This window comes from Haemaphysalis longicornis, unplaced genomic scaffold (assembly GCF_048455015.1).
Source record: "Haemaphysalis longicornis isolate Haplotype H1 unplaced genomic scaffold, Haemaphysalis longicornis Haplotype H1 scaffold_12, whole genome shotgun sequence".
In the NCBI taxonomy this organism is placed as follows: Eukaryota; Metazoa; Arthropoda; class Arachnida; order Ixodida; family Ixodidae; genus Haemaphysalis; species Haemaphysalis longicornis.
This window is the reverse complement of record NW_027526225.1, coordinates 4,513,774-4,533,792: the sequence shown is the minus strand read 5'-3', so window position 1 is coordinate 4,533,792 and position 20,019 is coordinate 4,513,774. Positions and strand designations below refer to the sequence as shown.

The window sequence follows — 20,019 nt, the reverse complement described above, 5'->3', positions numbered from 1 at the left end:
GCACATTACCAGTTTTCCGGGAGCAGCCAAGAGTATATTAGACAAGTACCTTTATTCTTGGCAGCCGCAGACCTGCGTGCAAATCGAACTACGCCGACCGAGTCCCAAGACCATACGCGGCAACCGCGTCGTCTGCTAGCGGTCAACCACCAAAGATGGTGCCGGTGCCGCTGCCCTTCTCGTCTCCTCGCCCCCCCCCCTCCTCCCCCCATCCGCACAAAAAGCGAAGAAGGCAATGTTTCATCGCATGCGTTAAGTCCCCTAATCGATCAAATGTTGGATAATTCTGCTCCCTGCTGTAGTAACGTTGTTGCTGTACGCCAGCTGGAACTTCAACTTGGAAGGACCGCTGTCAGTGCCTTCGATTTGGCTGTACTCACTCAGGCAGTACAGCCTTGGCCCCTCTATTTCCCAGTGCAACTAGCGGCACCTGCACCTTCCTCTTCGATTTTCCAACGCTTCAAAGAGTGCAGGATTAACTATCGTGAACATGGTGCAGTGCAAAATTCGCTACGCGGGTGTTCGCCAGACAGAAAATAGGAACGCGATCCGGGGAGTGCGCGCGAAGGGGCAACGCCGGAGGAGGGTTCTCGAAAGAGCAGGCCACTGACACACGAGCCGCCTCGAGAAGTGGTGATGGTGCGACGAGTGGACGAACGGGATATTCTCCTGGTAGAGCCCTGGCGATGGCGACCGTCGAGAGGAATGGGCTTCAGAGGGTGCTGCCCAGGGGCTGACCAAGCAGTGATGGGCGTGACCGAAAAGTTAAACGGAAAGTTCAACAGCAGAATTTATCGACAGGATTGAGGCTCCTGAACGAGCTTCGGAGGATGCTGTCCAGGGCCTGGTCAAGTGGTGCGGCGCGGCCGCAAAGACATCAACAAAAGTCCAACTAAAAGCTTTCTTCGCCTTCCCATTCTTTGAACGTTCTAAGCTACCCCGCAATAGGTGTATGACGGTGCGCCGGTTCACAACGCCGGCTTTTTTCGACCCATTAGACACGCAATTCTTTGCATAAGTAAAAAAAAAAAACGTGCAGCGAGATCGTACTCGTACCGCATTACTTGTGGTACGCCTATTTTCAGTTCTTTCCTCGTAAAGGACCGCATAAAAAACATCGGCGGGCACCTAAATACTTCTTGTGAGTTGTGGTTGCGAAATGACCGATTGGCATCGTTGAGTATCCAATTTTTGGCGCCTCGGGCTGTTCTGCACTGCGCAGGGCGCCCTGGATTGCTGACATGACTGCTGCGCCGCTAGGTGAGGGGACAGAGACGCCTTTCCGCACGTGTTTTCCTGATCTGGAAACCTGCAGCCGGCAGCGTCCAGGAACACGCATGAAGCCTTCAAGCATAGCTCGGCAGGCTCACTGACGAGTGCACTCACGCACTCTTCACTCACCACTCATGAGTGAGTGGTGAGTGAGCCTCGCGATCGTCTTGGACTGGCGAGAGTGAGTGCGAGTGCGAGCCCCACGCGCCGTGAGCCCCGAGTCACCACTCGCGCCATTTGCGAGATGAGCGCCACTATTGCGCTTGTACTTGCCGTTGGCTATTCATCACAGGTGAGAGAGAGAGAGAGAGAGAGAGAGAGTTTTATTTTTAACCAAAAGAGGGGAAATGTCTCTGTCGGAGAGCTTCATGGAGTCTGGGTGCCTCCGTCCAGGCTCCCACTGATGGCATTCTCGATGAAGTCCACCAGGCCACATTGCTCGTCCTTGGTCTTCTGGGTGGCCAGCCACTCTATAGTGTAGTGTCGTCTAATATGTGCATAAATGGGGCACTCCCATAATATGTGTTGTTGGCTGGCGATCACATTACAGGTGTGGCATAATGGGGGTGCATCTGTCTTTGCCGCTCGCTTTGATGGTTGTTAATGGCGGTGTTGCTTTTTGCTTTGGAAATATGTAGTCACTGAGCTCCTGCTATGGGGCACTCTGGAATTATTTCTCTGGTGGCGTGTTGATTTACGAATATGATTTGGATGGACAGTTGAAACTCGATTTTACGAAACCCGATTTTACGAATTTCTTGATTTAACGAACAAATTAGGATTCCCCCCGCAGTTTCCCATAGGCTTAAGGCTTTTACGAACTCGAAATAACGAAACAGACTTCGCCGCCAAACCCGATTTAACGAATCAATCTGGGAAATAAGATGCATAGAAAAAGAGGTTTTTCCAAAAATGTCTGGCATTGCTCTGCCAGCGCAGGAGCGGTAGCAGACTGCCTCCGCACTTTCAAAGGAGCTTCCACACTTCTACTTCCGAGGCTGCGTCGGGCTCCACAAGCCCGCACCACGAGCAGCAAGAGGATATCGCCCAGTTGTTGGGAAGAGCTTCGTCGGCGTCGCGAGGCGGCCGCAGATCAGAACTTCGACGACTTCGTGAACGCCGACACAGGTGCACACACTGACACAACAGAAGTTCTCGACGACGATGAGATAGTGCAGCTTGTTTCCGGCGCACAAGAGGAGTCCGAAGATGCAAAATATATCCGGATACTGTCGAAGCTCCTGTGCCCACCCCAAGTCAGCTGATGGACGCCGTCGACCTTCTGCGGCTGTTTGTTGGGGCACACGAGGGTGCCGAGGACGCTTTGACTTCACTGGCCAACTACGAGAAGTACGTGCTCCCGAGGTTCACGAAGCGTGCAGACGAAAATCACGAGCTTTTTCGCTAGGCAATAAATTCGTCGTTCTCTCGATTTTACGAAGTTCCCGATTTAACGAAATAATGTGCGGGTCCCGCCGACTTCGTTAAATCGAGGTTCAACTGTATATATACTGTTCGGTTTCATGACACATGAAGTAAGGATCTGCTGTACACACTCACGTGCGGGAGGAGACGACGAGTGGTGAGCGCGAGTGAGTGCGAGTGGTGACAGCGAATATGGTGAGCGCGAGTGAGTGCGAGTGGGGATAGCGAGCGGTGAGCGTGAGAGCGAGTGAGAGCGAGTGGTGAGGGCGACTGGTGAGCGTGAATGTGAGTGAGCGTGTGAAGGAAAATATATTTTTCTGTGTGAGTGTGAGTGAGTGGCGCCCAGTTTTGCCGATATATGCAATGTAAAGGCTATCGGTTTCAGAAAAAAAAGAAAACAACAACAACAAAAACAAAAAACGCGTACGTCTATCAGCCCGCTAGTGGTGGGCTAGCAGGCGCACTGGCTACCTTTCTGTCCAGCCGTGCACACCACTGGGTGGGCACGCTCACTGTGCAAATAAACTATGACTAAGGAGAAGGGCAGCGGAACAGTTGCCGAAGCCGTTCTCTCCGCATGCCCGGGTGTTTCGTGGTAGAGCGCGCGCTGATCATTATTTGTGTTTTATTTCTGAGGCGTGCGCTTTTTAATTGGAGCGTGTCGGAACCAGTGAGAATTTGTGCGTCGCGATTTTTCGTGTATTTTGAAGGCGGCGGCCTTTTCGCTTTAGGGGTCACTTAAGGTGCACTAGTCGGCTGGCCGTCTTCTCTTTCGAGTGGCCGTACCATAACCGTAAGCCAACGTTTTACAGCGAAGCTATATATAAGATCCCACGGTCTCGCGCCCCCGGCAACACTTTACCCAGCGGCCTGTGTTCAGCGTACGGAAAAAAAAAATATTAAAAATATAAAAAATCTGGCCTCCATGTTTTCATATGACACGGCCTCACTTACCCCTGGAAGAACGTCTTCCCAGCGACGCATTTGTGCTTAGACGGGAAGCCGGCTCTATGCGGATTAGTGCAGGGAATAAGTTAGTGCACGAATTAGTGCGGAAGCAGTGCAGGGAGATATGGGTTGGCGTCGTTTGAAGTTCTAGAAGCGCAGAGCAAAATATGTTTTGAGAGGAGGTTGAGAGCAATGGATCAACGTAGGTGGGCAGCTAAGGTTTTTAGGTACCTATACTTGAAAAGCGTGGACACGAAGTGGCTATGAAAACTAGAAGGCTAACGATGAAATACGGAAAGTACAGTGGAGAATCCAAGTCAGCCAAGGTAACAAAAAAAAAAGGGGGGGGGGGGGGGGGCAAGGCAGATATAAACGGATAAATGGAGAGAAAATATGGAAGCTAAAACTTCGTTAGAGATGTACAGGGCTGAGAAATTAGACATCAGAAAGGAAAATTTCTGCGATAATTCCCAAGACAGTGCTTTGCTTTTTGATGCTAGAGCGAATTCGAATTAAGAGCTTTGTAGGGAACTGTACACAAAAAGATGGGGTATGCGTGGTCTGCGGAAAAGAAACAGAAACTATGCGGCACTTAATGTTAGAACGCGAGTGTATATATCCAAATCTACATGAGGGAAATATTCGGCTTCCAGAGGCCCTAGGATTTAGGGGTAGCACAGAGGGAGTTAACTTCAAGACTTTCGAGGCGACGGAAATAAGATTATAATGCTTGTGGACGAAAAGCAGAGAGGGGAATGTTGCCTAGGACAGCTACCACCTGTAACAGGGAAAAAAAGTATTTTGTGCCTAAGAAGTTTTTTTGTGCCTGCCCTAAGCTATTATTAAACGAAGAGTGCAAAACATACGTATATTGTTTCTTTTTTAGTTTTTTTTTTTTGGCAAGATGACGCGTCATCACCCCGCTACAAAGGGGATACGTGGGGATACCAGTATCGATCATCATCATATATCGTGTAATTGAAGGACTCCAGCTGGTCACTGGAGTAAGCTTGGTTTATTCTAAGCAGGCTTTCCCATACTATATTATAGGCACTACCCATACCGTGTGTTGCACAGTGAAGAATTGCCATGCATCTGCGGAAGGAGCATCGTTACAGCGCCACTTCATACTCCTCTCCACCACCGCGCGTAACCTGACACTACCGCCGCGTATTTTCAGAGTCGGTCCCGCGCGGCGTCTCCCCCCCCCCCCCCCCCCCCCCTGACATTGCGCAATGCCGTGCTCTCACCGGCATCTCACCGGTAGCCACCTGTGTGGCGCACTAGAGCCAGTGCTGTGATTAAATTTCACATAGCAGAAATCCTACATAGCAAATATAAGGGCAGCTTCGCTGGACTTCCCTCTTCACAGGGTGAAAGCGCTTCGATTTTTTTCTGTTTTGTTGCAAGGCCAGTGGCGCGAGACGCAAAGAGCGCGCAACTTTTTTCACTGGAAAGTGAGTGATCTGACAGGCAATGTTGTAGGGGAGGCGTTGACCGAGCCGTCCAGTCGGTCGCAAAGTCGGTCAACTAGCCGACGCGAGCCTCACTGGCGGCCGGCGCGGGCGACCAGCATTTCCGTGGTGTTGCGTTTCCCTGGCAAGTGACACCGGCGAAATTTGTCTGTGTAGCAAAAATTTGCCCTTTTGAATAAATACTTCGTCTTCACTTCCGGCACGTGTGAAAGTTGCAGCACAAGGTTAATAGCGTGTAGCGACGCTTTCGCGCTCTTTAAGGACCGATCGCTGAGTGAATCGTGTAAATACCAGCTACCGGACAATGTTTATCAAACCCTTCAAGATCAAGTCCAACGTTCGGCTCAGGAACACTGACCGGTACGTTTAATTTTTCCCTGCTAACGGTCTCGCATTCGCGCTTACGTCCGTGCTGCGAGTACTATCAACCTTCACCGTATCATTGCCTTTGCAACTTTCTCGGGCACGCGACGTGTAACGTACAAATTGCTTTACATAGTGCATCGAATTGTGAAAAGACACGCAATAAAGGAACCTCGGAACCACTGCTCTCTTCACACCCATACTGCCTCCAGTCTCGTCGAAACTGCTAGTCTCCGTACACGGCCATATGCCTTGCGAGCTTCCAGAATTCAAGCTGGTTTCGACTAGTTTCCCACTCTAATCTCCTACCCAAAGCTTTGTGACGCCACGGTACCCGGTGGTCTCTTGGAATGGATCCGCTAATTATTTGTTTGCCGCACAAAGAGAATAGCATATCTGGAGAAGTTTGACAGCTGTGCTTATCACCTCGTGTATCCCGCAGGGCAATGCCTTACGCCGTACATTATTCAAAATTTTCGTGGGTGATGTCACTTGCTAACGGCGCAGCACACCCCTTCTGCCGGCGACCCCAGCATTGCAGCCGGACAAAGCTCTTGCGACTATTAATAACTGCATGCTGAGCTTGACGACACCGTGGAATATTGGGAGTGTAACGACCTTGCATTGAATGTTGCAATGCAATGCACATCACTTCCTCCAGGCAGTGCAGTCATACACCCTGACACTTCACCCTTGCTGAAGCGCTTGTCTCCTTTACGTTTAGCCCTAAAATCTTCCTGGTGGGCTCGGAACTCAATTTTGATGCCGAAATCTCTTAAGTTACATCCAAGGCTAGAGGAATGTTAAGTTCTTATGACTGAGGTTTCGCGATGAATCAAGGAAACCGTGCTGAGGCTTCAATACAAAGCGCTGGTGCACTTGAAATATGGCACATTGATATGGGACCCGTATTAAGCCACCCTTCTAAGAAGTGTACACATGCATGCTGTACATAACCTTCCTACTCTGTGAGGGCTCTTCAGTACCACCGCGCCAAACTACAGCTATCAGCACTGTGGAGTGATTTCGCCGTGTCGGGTGGACATCGCTAACCGCACAGAAAGGGCGCCACAATCCACATGCTGTACACAAACATTGTGTGATGGTCATTAACGCTGCATCAAGGAGAGCTTGGTGAGGGGTCTTGTCATATACAAGAGGTGGGGTGCTTGCATGATAAAATGAGCATGTTTTGCTGCGGAAACAAACAGCCGGGTGGGTGTTCTGAAATATGGTTTATTTTGCCACCCCTTTGCAGCAAGCGCCTGCGTGCCCAGCTGGAAAAGCAGTTCCCCTCGCTGAGCCCCAGTCAGCTGGACCTGGTGTGTCCTGCGTCGGGGGACCTGTTCCAGCTGCGGCTTCTCTGTCACGGGGGCGACTCGGTGACCGTCTACTGCCTGGACGCAGAGCCCGTCTTCTTCGAGCATGCCGGGGACACCCTCTTGCCCACCGTGTACACCCTGTGGCGGCTGCCCACCCTGCTGCCCCACCTGTCCACCTGGGAGAATGTGGTGGAACGGCTGGCCGGTGAGTCTCTTCCATGGCAGGTTCGTTGTGAGTGACCGAAGTGCTTTATTGTTTAAATTTTTATTGTTATTTGTGTTTAATGCACCAAAGGTACACCTAGGCTATGAGGCATGCCGTAGTGGAGGAGGGCTCCAAGTTAATTTTGACCTCCTTGAGATCTTGAACGTGGGCCAAAAGCTCGACACACGGGTGCTCTCATTTTTCGCCTCCACCTGAAAAGTGGCCACCACGGCCGGGATTGACCCCATGTCCTTGGGCTTAGCAGCACAACGCCTTAGCCATGGAGCCACCGCGACGGTTGTGACCAAAACGCACCTCCAAGGGCATTTCCTTTTCTCTCGGACCAGTACGACATGCATTAATTTGAATTAATACCGTTTCGATCAGATGTTTAGGCTACTGGCCAGTAAAAGCAGAAAAAGAGTATCCTGGTGGTGTTTGTTGCCTTTAAAGAGACCATGAAGTCAAACTAAAATTTTTATTTACTAAAGAAACTTCTTTATCCTGATAACTATGACAAACATTTTATTGCTAACTTCAAACAAATAATGAGGCTATGAAGGAAAACATGAAGTAGTGTTGACCCACCAGCTACTTTCTGAGGACTTCTCTCTATGGGTTCATAGGATGTCGTTTGTGCCATTGGTGGCCGCCTAAGCCACTGCCAAGAAACAATTGGTGGAGCATCCTGATTCATTTCGTGTGTGTCACTTGAATGCTAACGTGTAATTAACACACTGATAGAGATGTCTTTAGTGCCGGCCCATGTCACGTCACTCCTGCCTATATTATGCTGCCGCAGCACGAAATGGGAAAAGTTTTTCAATATTTCTCTCATTTCTTCGATTAAAGAAATGTTTTTCGTGGCTGTAACGGAGCTGAGTGCATTACCAAAGCCGGGTTCTTTCAAGCTGAACGAAGTTGTGTTTTGTCTTCAACAGGGTTCGCACAGGTCCTTGAAAACCTTGAAAACCCTTGAATTTAGAAGTGTCAATTTCAAGGCCTGGAAAGTCCTGGAATTTTTAAATGGTCCTTGAATACCCTTGATTTTTCCGGAGAGAATCAATGGCCCTGCCTTTTCACAAGAATTTAAAGTGTTTGTCATGGATTTTAGGTGTTAACAAATGTAAAGAAACATTGTAAGAATAAAGTTTCAGTGTATTGCGTGAAATTACAAGTTTGGTGGATTTTCATTATTACGAGGCAACATTGGGAGCAGGCACTTGTCAATCCAATCCATATCATAATACAATCCAGTGAAAGCCAGCTTCTGTTCTCTATCTTGCATCTTCCATCTAGTCTGTGCCTCATACGCTCCATCTACGTTTGCTTTTACGTGTAAATGGCGGATGTGCACATAGTTCATCCTGCCTTGAAGCAACACTTGCTCCAGCTGATGCTCTTGCTGACAAAACAGGAGGTGCAGGCAACATGGACTAAGTTTTTAAATCAAACAGCCTCAGAAAAACACCAAGAAAAAAGAAAAACGTGTAAATACCAGCCTAGAAATAAAAATAAAGCTGGGGGAGCATTTACGAACCCGTTAGCACCTATCTAAATGTGCACTAATGTGCTTAGGTATTGTGCAATAAAAAACTTTTGCATTGTGTTGGAAAGGTTATAAATAATCCCAGATAAAACATTAGATGGGAACCTTGAAAATGTGTTTTGTGGTCCTTGAAAGTCCTTGAAAACCCTTGAATTTTTGCTTTTGAAGCCTGTACGAACCCTGTTCAAGCACTGTTCCGGTGAAAGAACACGCTGGGGCTGTGTTCAAAGGTGAGTTTGGTCTCACAGCTTGCGAAGCAGAGACAGCGGGCAGACCATACCAGCAACAAAATTGGAGAATTGAAATAGAGGGAGGAGTCTCGACGATTACAACAGGAAGAAGACGGCGACACAAAGCAATTAAAGAAGGCACAAGTCGTCTTCTTTCTGTTGTCCTGGTCGATAATTCGCGCCTTCAACCAATGTTATACCGATTCGGCCAAGCAACCACCTGTGCAAGAGGGAGGGGAACACGTGTGGTTAAAGAAAAGTGACAGGCAAGTTAGGGATGAACCGTTTTCTACGTAGGTGGTGCAGACCTGATGGCGCCCGGTCTGACCGGCTGCAGCGAGCGGCTGTCGGAGGCCCGTGTGGGAGACCCCGTGGCCGTCCGGGTGGCTGGCAGGGCTGCCGCCGTGGCCGTTGGGCGCTTGCTCCAGAGTCCGCAGGTCCTCGTGGCTAACGAGCGGAGGTCGGGCAAGGCCGTGGCCATCTTGCACGTCCTGGGTGACCAGCTTTGGGTGCACGGGGGCAAGAAGCCGCCGCCACCCCGGCTCAGCGATGCCAGTGGTGAAGAGGACGGAGAGCAGGGGACAGGGGTAAGCCTGCCCTAACCCATATTAAAGATGATGATGATGATTATTGTACGGTTTAACGCGATGACGCGCGCCGTGGTGGAGGGCTCCGGATTAATTTTGACCACCTGGGGATGTTTACGTGCGCCGAAATCTCGTACACACGGGCGTTTTTGCTTTGCGCCTCCATCAGAAAAGCGGCTGCGCGGCCGGGAATCGAACCTGCGACCTTGTGCTCAGCAGCGCAACGCTTTAGCCACTGAGCCACCGCGGCGGGTCCATATTAAAGACAATAGTCTTTCGTGGGCTGCTCAAACACGAAAATTTTGCCCTATCTGACTGTCTGTCCGTCAGTTCAGTCACCTGGCTAAACTTAAACGAATCGTTGAACGAGGCATGTATATAGGCAAAGCATTTCCAGTCTTCTAAATCTAGAATCCTGAAGCATATTTTTCAGCGTCATTCCCCAAACAGAAATATTAGGCATATTTGAGGAAAAACATCAATGCATAACTGGTACTTCGAGTGTTATTATAATTAAAAATAGATGTGGGCTCAACTTTCGCACTAGTAAATTAAAAAAAAAAACTTGTTTAAAACAATGTTTTAACCACAAAGAGGCTCATGCTAAAACCTCACCTTCTTTGCGTTTATGACGGGTGGACCGAGACAGGAGGGAAACAGTGTGAGAGGTGGGTGGAGGACACAGGCGAGGCAGTTATGTGGCGCCAGAAGACGGTCGTCTTTTGGTGACATTTGCAGTGAAGCAGGCAGATACGTGGCCAATTTTTTTCTCAAGCGAAAGCTTTCTCAGTGGGCCTGATGGCTCCCTGTCCTAAAACTAATGCAGTTCCTCATAGACCAGTTGGTCGACTTGGTAAGATCTCTGAACGCAGGCCGCGTGCGTTAAACTGGGCTTGCCTGATTGTTTCAAAACGGTTACTGGAAAACCGCAAAAAAGGAATGGCTCTAGATTAGACAATACACGCATCAATCATGAATAAGGAGTACAATAGTATACCTTCGTCTCATAAACCGCGTATCAATATATGCATTGGCTTAGTGTGTAAAAAAATCGTTGCATGGGTTTGTTCTTGGTTTGCAGTTTTAGTTTGCGAAGGTTTGACAATTCATTAGATGCACTTTCAGCGAAAGTTGTGACGCACTTTTGACGCAGTTTTAGTGTGAAAAAGTTTTTGCGCTTCCCTCAACTTTCTTCAGGAAGGGATCGTTAAGTTTTTCTTTTTTTGTTCACTGTTTTAACGTTTGCTTGAGAGGAGTTAGCTCGCCTTAACATATACAGTGGTGGAGCTCCGTTCATACGTTTTTCACCGGACCGGGAAGACAAAACGTAACAACCAGGAAAACGCAGCAGCGAAGAAACCTTCGAAAGTGAACAAAAACAGTGTAGCTTTGACTTGCTACCATGTATTTCTGCAACTTTAGCTTTTGACCCTTAAAAAACTTGAGAATGTAGGATTGCTGCTGGTTGCAGTCGCTGGAAAACACTGCGTGTGGCAATGCAAGGTCCCTAGCGATGTCGACTCTTCAGCACTGGCTGCTTGTCTACTGCGTTTAGTACGTCAAGCTTTTCCTCAAGGGAAAGTGCCTTGCGTTTTCGCGATGCCATCAAGGCATGGCAAAGTTCGCGGTTGCAAGTTCAACAGTGTTCTCAAAGCTTGAAGCGCACGATGACGACACAAGCACGTACTATCCTTGCGGTGGTGCTTTTATGGCAAACATGCACTTCCGGCATTTCGAAGTGAAACTTCCGTGGTAAGAGCAGTGATGATGGTGATAGCATGAGCGCGGGTTCTCAAACATCCTGGGGAACCCTGCTAAGCTCCATTAAGTGCCAAGTAAACCCCATCCCCCGCCATTTTTCATTCCACACTACATTCACGTGCAATAAATTCAAAAGGAAGCAAGCTTGTTTGCTTTTGAAATGATTTATGTGAATGTCGACTTTACGCGAGCGCATACGCTAGCAGAACCTATCTCCAAACAGAAGAAATGTGCATGGGGGTAATATAAGGCTGACATTCAAGTGCAATAGTTTAACCATGTGGCCCATTTTCGGAGTCTGGCTGTTTACAAGCTGCTGGTGGGATTTATTGTGCAGCTCGTGCCTTTGTGTTATGCACTGAGATGTGCTTACTGACACTCGCGCATGAGTAATGGAGGTTCCTTAGATTGATCGCACCTAGGGTTCGCCATCTAAGTTACTTGACGAGTGCGTAACCAGGGACAATTTATCAGTGGCTCGCGGAACCCCGAGAAGGGGCCTGCGGAACCCCTAGGTTCCGCGGAACCCACTTTGAGAAACCATGGCATAGAGTAACATATGGCCATCTAGTGGTGACGAATCACATCCGCGTACGGCTTTATGCAGTCAGTTCCTAGCCAAGACTGGCCAAGGCTTGTCAAACGTCAAAATGGCAGTCTGCGCATGTTGCCTGGGTGGGTTCGGAGTGTCAGATTGCGACGAATGATCCGGGAACGTACTACGCGCCATGACGTAACAGTGAGAATTTTAATACATGGAAGTCTATGTGAGCTGCGCCGGGACTATACAAAAACAACGTAGCAGCCGGGAAAATGGAGCACTGAGGAACGTAAGATTGGGGTTCTACTGTATTTTGGTTCAAGGATTAAAATTTTGTTTATTGTTGTCTTTAATCAGTACAGTACAGCATGAAATGAGTTTATAGAGAGGGGGGTCACACACTACTATGCTGTAGTGGGACTCCTTAGTGACATGGAAAACAGGTTGCGGTGTAAGCACACTAACCTGGCACTGTAGAGAGTGAACCAACACTGCTTTATTTCCTTACAGGATAAATTCTAGTGTGCATAGGATGTGTTTCATGCTTTTATTTTTTATTTTCTAATGTCCTGGCTAGTCCACAGTGTTCAATTTAGTAGATTACGAAAAAGTTTAATTTGCATACACTGTGCAGGAGTAAAGGCTGAGCTGATGATACCCAGGAATGGTTGATATTCAACTTTTTGAGGAGAAGAGTGACATATTTAACCCTGTCGCTATCCAGCTTGACGCCACTGTGGTAGCTTCTTAAAGGGGCGATAAAGACAAAATGCAAGTTTGGTTCGTTCGAAAGATTGCCTCGTTAGAATAACACTGACACCACTTTTAGCGCAAAGTTTGCACAAATAAGCTGTATAATGAGGAAAACAGAATACCCATGCGACACCCTAGTTAATTTTCCACGCTGAACTCGCGACGTATTATGGGCAGCTCGTTGCGATTGGCCGAGCATGACAAAATTGAGCTCAAAAACTAAACAGGGCTTATAAGCTTGCAGAACGAGATATCTGTGCTTAAATTTGGTACACATTGTCTTATGCCAGTAAGAATGGTGGCGTAAACATTGAAAATTACAAATGCACCCATAAGCATAGTAGCACCAGTGCATACTGCGCGCAATATGCTAGGCATAAGTGACATCACTACTTATGTGATCCTGTTTGTTGAGCACACCAAATGTTTCTCGGAACGATTACTGTAAACTGTAACAAAAATAAGCTAGGTACAAATCCGGTCGGACGGTAAATAAGGCGACAAAAGATGTTTCACCATGGCCTTAATCAACATGCTAACATTCATTTTTTGTTCCTACCCTGGATGCGTCACTGCTGACAGCCTGAAACACACGATTTAGCAGGAGAATTAAAATTTTGGCTTAAATTGTTTAGTTTCTCAGTGAATAAAGCATCGTTCGCTGCCAGACAAGTGCTCGGGGCACTATAAAACACCCAATCTTTCAAATAAAACAAACTTGTAGTATTTGTCTTCATGGCACCTTACGGTGGCCACCACGGGTGCCTGGTGCTTCCTTGTTCCGTGCCTTGCAAGCTAACGACTTCTGTTAAATATTGAAATGAAAGATTTTGCAAGCCGAGAAACACTGTGCAGCCACAAAATAGGGTTTGACAAATTCACTCGGGGACCCTTTTGGAGCTGCAGTCGTTCGTCCAATAGCATCATGCTACTCCTCGCTCAAAAGGTCAACCGTCCATCCTCTCTCATACACTGTCGCTCCGAACACTTCGCCCTGTCACGCAGTATACGGGGGTGAATGTGCCTATAACAAACCGCAGGCGGCACTACAACATTCTCGTCAGCAGCACAGTGTATTACATACGTAGCATTTTTCGTTGCGCATTTGCCACAACTGGGCATTTGTCTAGCCAGAAATGTGTTGCATAAAACGGCCCTAAACTGAGAGGGATTGGATCACACATTGCAACTCAGTCGCATTGCTGGATGCCTCATCTTTAGGAGTGCATTAGTTGTGCTTCCTCCTAGGATCACCCATGCATGGCCAGACAAAGGCCGTGCAATAAAAATTAGCACCTTTATACATCGTACTGTCACCATTAAAAAAAAAACGGTTCTGTTTTGTTTTGACGCGCATCATTTTGATGCTGGCAATAAGTGGACGATCTGGCAGGAAACACGCAGAAAAGCTGAGGCCTAATGCGGCACCATGTTACCAGAGCACGCAAATGGGGAAGAAACTCTCCTTTGCTTGATACCTCACCAAGACGAGGGGGTGGCCTTACAAGGTACCCTCGTTATAAGGGAACAGTCATTAATCTACTATGGGGACCAACTTGTGGCTCAACACTTGACATCACTAAAGGCTAGGTTGTCCTCCGGTTAGTACTGAGAAGCGTTTTGGGATGATGATGATTATGATGGTGGCGGCGGCTGCGGCGGTAGTGGGAATGTCGTGACATATGTGCGAGGGAACAAGCTTTCCCATGAAGCTGGACACACATTGTATTCTGATAGGAAAAATTAAATTAATGCTGGTAATATTGTTGCCGAAGAAAAGAAAACAGAAGATTTTTATCAACTTCTGGAAATTTAAAAAAATGAAGGTACAGAGTGGTGCTCACAGCTACTGAGTTGCGTACTTTGTGCAGCAAAAATGGGGTAGCATCAGTGTTACTTCGAATCCAAAGGCTGAACTCTGGTTTCAGAGCTTCAGTAACTCCCTGCATCACCAAACCTTGAACCGACCTCGGTAGAACCCAAGGCAGGGAAAAAGTTTCCTCTTTTGATCCGTGTCACACGAAACTGCGTATCACGTGTGCCTGCGTTATGTCTTCTCGGTTCTTTGCATCTTGCATTTGGCGTAAAAGTTTACATCCCTTTGATTGCTCAGTGTTCTTTTTCCCCATGTGACAATTGCAGTGTGGGGATGCGGAAGAGGCGGGAGCAGAGGAGCAACCCGAAGGCGCTGATCATCCAGCAGAAGAGCTGCCACGGGGGGACAAGGAGGAGAAGGAGGAAGAGGAGGAGGAGGAGGAGGAGGAGGCAGCACCAGAAGAAGAGACGGTCAGTTGCGTTAAGGATTGCCTTCGTTTCTCAAGACATGGCACTTGTTTTAGGGTGCAGCACTTAAACGCCCGCTCCTGTGGTTTCGCGGCACCATAATTTATTGACGTAACTGAGTGAATGAAGGGGACAGTGGAGATAGATGAGACAGAGTGAGCAGTGCGGCAGAAGTGTGAGAAGGAGGGCGGTACGCTGAGACAGCGCAAGATATTCTCTCCAGCGGCGATGTGCTATGAGATAACTGAGAGAACGAAGAGGCCACCGGAGACAGAGCAAGCGGAGAAGCGGAAGATGAAAGTGTGGCAAAAGGCGCAAAATGTCCTCCCTCGTGGCGACATGCTATGAAATAACGCCAAAGTATATTGCACGCCTTCATGCGTTCGCTGATGCGGTGATCACTTTGTGAGATGTAGCAGGTGTGCGCCATCACCCACAGAACGGCAGTTTGCCCTGTGCACAAATTTCACATTAAGGGGTATCGTAATCATCAGCCAAATTATTTAAAACCTTTTCTTTGGACTAATTTCGGACTTATGTGAGCATTCTTAATAGTTTCCATGCCTTTGAACAGCTCGCAGAGTGATAAATAACCCCTGCCCTCCTTTTACCTAGGTGCACATGGAAGTAACAAGTGTGATTATGAAATTTCGGGACTGCGAATCGAATGGGAATAGTAAAAGCGGGCTGCAAATTCAATGCGTAGAATACTCCCCAATACAAATAGTAGAAGCTGGCTTCAAATCAAATAGAATACTCTTGAATATGAATGGGAAAAACTGGCTGCAAATTGACTGCGTGGAGTACTCCCTAATACAAACAGTAGAAACTGGCTGCAGATTGATTAGAATACTTTTGAGTAGGAATGGTAGAGGCTAACTTCAAATCAAATACAGTGGAACCCCGATAATACGACTTTCAAGGGGCCGCGCGAAAGCGTCGTATGACTGCATCTTGGGGAACAGCGCGAAATAACAGGGACACAAAAAGAAAGAAGTGGACAGGACTAGCGCTGACTTTCAACTCGATTTATTGGAAAAGACGTAACTACTTATACATACACAGAATCCTCCTCCCCCACCACGCCACGTGCCCACACCAGCCAATGACATACTATCAAGACCAAAACACTCCACTGTTGACAACGCTCATTTCTTAACACAAGAACACCTTATCGCGACGACTGCTCCAAATAACCAAATTCTTTTGCGTCTGTTCAACTTCGTATGACTGGGCTGTCGTACGATCAGGGTGCGGGTAAATTTCGGCCTAGTAGAGGGTCTCACACGACAGATGGGCTGAGGACTTATTTAAGCTACCTACTATGTTGAGCGCGTTCTCGCGTAATTTGTGAACCCCTGACTGAAGTGTAAAGTTTCTAAAAATAAAACGGCTATTTTGTGCCCCCCTGCGCATCTGCACTAGCCTGCCAGCCCTGCACCTCATGCGTGCGAGTTAAGGCCGATGCGGTTGAGCAGTTTGAGAGGGGAAAAGGTGAGAGTGTGAAACTGCCTAGGCCAAGCGAAGTGAACAATAGCGCAAGGTGGCAAAGAAAGGAGCGGAGCGTCAACATGGCTTCGAAGGACACTGATAAGCAGACAAAACAAAGAGGGGGAGAAAGAGGACATCGTCAAAGGAAGAAACTTGGACCGAGCGGGAAAGCGGGTGTTCGGTCGTTGCCACGGGGTTGCTATCCTCCTCCTAGACTCATTGAGGTGCCCTCAGTTAGTGAGGCAGTTATCGGCGGAGTCAACTTCTCCTTTCTCTTTCAGTAAAGCAACACCCGCACGTCGTGTATTTTCACATTTGTCGGCTCGATGGGAGCTCCAAATTCGCGGTCTGCCGGCCACCTGGACCGACTTCTCACGGCTTCCGAATTGGCGTTCTGCTACCATGTGGGGCCGTCGAAGGTTGATTACCGCCCGCCAGTACCCACCTGCTTGCTTGCGTCTGTTCAGCAAGTGGTCTGGCCCGCCTTTGGACCTTTGGTCTTCAAGCAGCATCAAATGGGGGTTTAGAGTAAAGAAAGGTCGAGAAGCGGGAGTGAAGCAGTGTAAAAGATGGGAAAAACGACGGTTTATCGCCGTCAGGGTCTGTCGTATGAAGCGGACCACGTGCACCCGAGAATTGTATATTCAGGGTTTTTAATACATTGTTTGTATGGGGAGTTTGCCGGAACGGCAGCGATCTGTCGTAAGAAGTGGGTCACCGTACATCCAGGGGACGTATCAGCGGGGTTCACTGTACAAATATCTGTGTTCCAGTGTGGATAGAGCTTCTGAATTATAGCTACAAAAAAAAAAGAATGGCGCAGCTTCCACTGGTGGTACAAGGCTGGAGAAACAGCATAGCTTGTGGCCCCCCTCGCTTCGTCGGAGTCCCAGCTGTTGCATCTCACGTATTTCTGAGCTTGCTGCTGAAAGTTCTCTGTCACTGCAGGGTCGGATTGTTTTGCTTGCAAACTTTCACATCTCTCCCAACGTGGACCACTTTAGCACATGCTAGAACCAGAGGCAACCGGCTTCGCGAACTTGGCGCCTGTGCTTCTCACTTGAGGAGAGAATGCACGTGAACTGGTGAGGAGAAGAGCATGCGAGAGATCACACCACGAATGCTGGGCAGAGTGTTCTCGAAGGTCGAGCAGTGCCGACGCGTGCGATGTGATAGTTAGGCGAGGCCTGGCGCTGCCTACTTGACTGGACGGAGGTTGTGCTGGGTGGCGCGCACCAGAGTTTTTTTTTTCTTGGCATTTCTTTTTGTGAACGCCAGCAAACCAAGCTCAAGCTTAAACAACTCTGCTGTTAAAAAAAGAAAAACTCAAGCAATGAAGACTTAACGCGTCTCACTGTTGGCATATGACATATTGAATATATGAAAATTGTACGAAAAAATTGAATGAGAGATTGCGATAAGATGGTAGAGCAGTGGAACAAAAATTTGGCTTACATTACCTTGGGGAAATTTTGCACAAGTAGAATTCCACTTCGGCTAACATACACCAGAGTCAAAAAACGAAAATAAGAAAATTGGATAACAAACTGAAAATGTAACGTTTGCGCACAGGCTATCTTTCCTTTTGTGTTCTTTTCTTGCTGGCGATGTATAACACCCCCTGATAAGTATTTCTGGCTACATGCTCTGTGCAGACGGACTCGATGGACGCCCTGCTGGACAGCTGCGTGCTGTCAGCGCTGCGGTCCAAGCTGCCCCTGCCCCTACTAGCCAGCAGCTTGTACAGCGGCCACGTTCTCCCCCGGTGTCCACCCGGCCGGCGTCTCGACATCCGCCGCACCTCCTACAAGAAGCTGTCTGCCTACCTGTCACACCTGCAGGCCGTGAGTCGCCTCGCCGTCCGTTCCCCTCTTGACAGTGTCGCGGCGCCTAATGCTACAAACGGAAATTTCAACCTCTCAGTTTGTGAAAAAGTGAAGGAAATTCACACTAACGCGCAAGACTTGAAGGTAGCGAAGCTGTAATCAACCTTCATGACCACCACGAAGGTTTGAGTCCACGATTGCAGCCGATTTGCGTCTCCTTCACTGCTGCAATGACCTTTACTCCATCGTTGTTGCTATAAATGTGAGCTTCCTCCATTTTTTTGAAGTGATAATCATTGAACATCACCTTGGAGGGGCGTACGCGATGATGTGTCTTTCTTGTTGCGAGCCGGTGTTGCCACGATTACAACAAACGCTGGATTTTTTTTTTTTGTAAATCTTAACCAATCTCTGTAAGTGTGTAGGCTAGGCTTGCAAACTACCTCTGGGGATGTTGGGTGGTCGTCACCAGGCACGCACACACAATTGCTAAATAGCTTTGCTGTTAAAATGTGTGGTGAAAGGTTGTCTGAGTTCCTTTGGTGAGAAAGTATTGGGTGTGCTAACAGTTGAAACTAAACTTGCGAGAACTTTTCAATTGGCATGTGAAATGTTTTGCTCGTCTAATCAGCAGGTATTGTCTTCTGTGGTTGTGTAATTCTTATATTTTGCTTTTCTGCGTTTTGCCATGTCTTGCTATATAGTAATGCATTGATGTATTGAACCGGATGCTAGCCCTTGGCTGTCTATTTGAATATTTGTTGTATTGTTTCCGAGACGTGTTCAGTAAAGGTAACTAAAAATAAAGGTAAATAAATATATTAAAAAAAAAACCTTTGCAGGCATAAAAGTTTACGGAGTACTGACACTACTGTTCAGTTTCTAAAAACTGATTTTATTCGGTTCGTGAAAAGGCCAAGGGACTTTTTTACACTTACAAGAGTCAAACAAAGATTGGAGACAAAAATTGATGTTGTTGCTGTGGTCCCAAGGTAGTGTGCTTTCAAATGGGCCTGCTGCAATGTGGATGGCGTAGTGACGTAGAATGCTTCAGGAGATGAAGAAGCGAGAAAACTTGTCAAGAGAGATGTACATTCGATTGGTAACGTTGGTCCAACAATGCAGTTGGGGGAATAAAATGCAGGCAGTTCTTGAGTTAATGCCACGCTTCCAGGACACTGCACTCCAGTTTAATGTGGTAAATAGTGTCAGGGTAGAAGCTATGTTCCTGAGTGTTTGAAGCCATAAAAATAACAATTTGTCATCCATGTAAAACCCTTTTCAGACTGCACGTTCAGTGCCTATAAAATCTCTTCTCCTAGCATTGCGTAGTTGCATTATTCAAAAGAGCAGAACGGCCTGCGGCTAGTGTGGCTGCATTGCCGTTCTGTCAACGGTGCTAAAAGCACCGCGATTGGGGAGAAAATGTTATTGATTTATTTGCTTTGAGCTACAGTGCAGCGCTAAGGAACGTCCGGGGCTTTTGGCACCAGACCGCAGAGCATGAATGGGAGGGGAAATGCCCATTGCGGTGGGTGCGGGCAAGTGAACAGATAATGTCACAACGAAAAGTAGTGTGAACTACGATGTTTCGCGGCTGCGACGGCAAGGAAGGTAATAGCGGCACGTAGCAGGTGAGTTGGTAGTGGCCACAATTCACTCTGTGACTGCGCAACGATATGCCGATCGCGGCATCTACGCAATTTCTTCTCCCACAGCGGTTGCCACCGGCTGAACGTGCGCCAAGTGTTTGTGACATTATCCGGCCACCCTGCGATGCGCAGTTTCGCCTCCCGTCTCGTTCCAACTCCGTGCACCAGACAACGCCGGGAAACTCTCTGGCAGTGCGATTCACTTCGCAGTTTTGTGTTTCCGGGGCACTCCTTTGATTTGTCTCTTAGGGGACAGTCATTCGGAGTTTTAAATAAGGGTTGCTGTTTGTGCGGAAAATACGGGGTAGGCACAAATGCGTGTGTCCCCATCACTGT

At 48.0% G+C, this 20,019-nt stretch overlaps 1 protein-coding gene across 1 annotated transcript in view; it reads left to right on the top strand.

Moving 5' to 3' along the window:
* Nucleotides 1-5,162: 5,162 nt before the first annotated feature.
* Nucleotides 5,163-20,019, top strand: part of LOC144162291 (eukaryotic translation initiation factor 2D-like) — a 30,782-nt gene continuing 15,925 nt past the window's right edge. Inside the window, exons 1-5 of the mRNA XM_077692767.1 lie at nt 5,163-5,480; nt 6,742-7,010; nt 9,087-9,376; nt 14,574-14,717; nt 17,861-18,049. Of these exons, the coding sequence (XP_077548893.1) occupies nt 5,425-5,480; nt 6,742-7,010; nt 9,087-9,376; nt 14,574-14,717; nt 17,861-18,049 (948 nt within the window). The 5' untranslated portion in view covers nt 5,163-5,424. The remainder of the gene's footprint in view (nt 5,481-6,741; nt 7,011-9,086; nt 9,377-14,573; nt 14,718-17,860; nt 18,050-20,019) is intronic.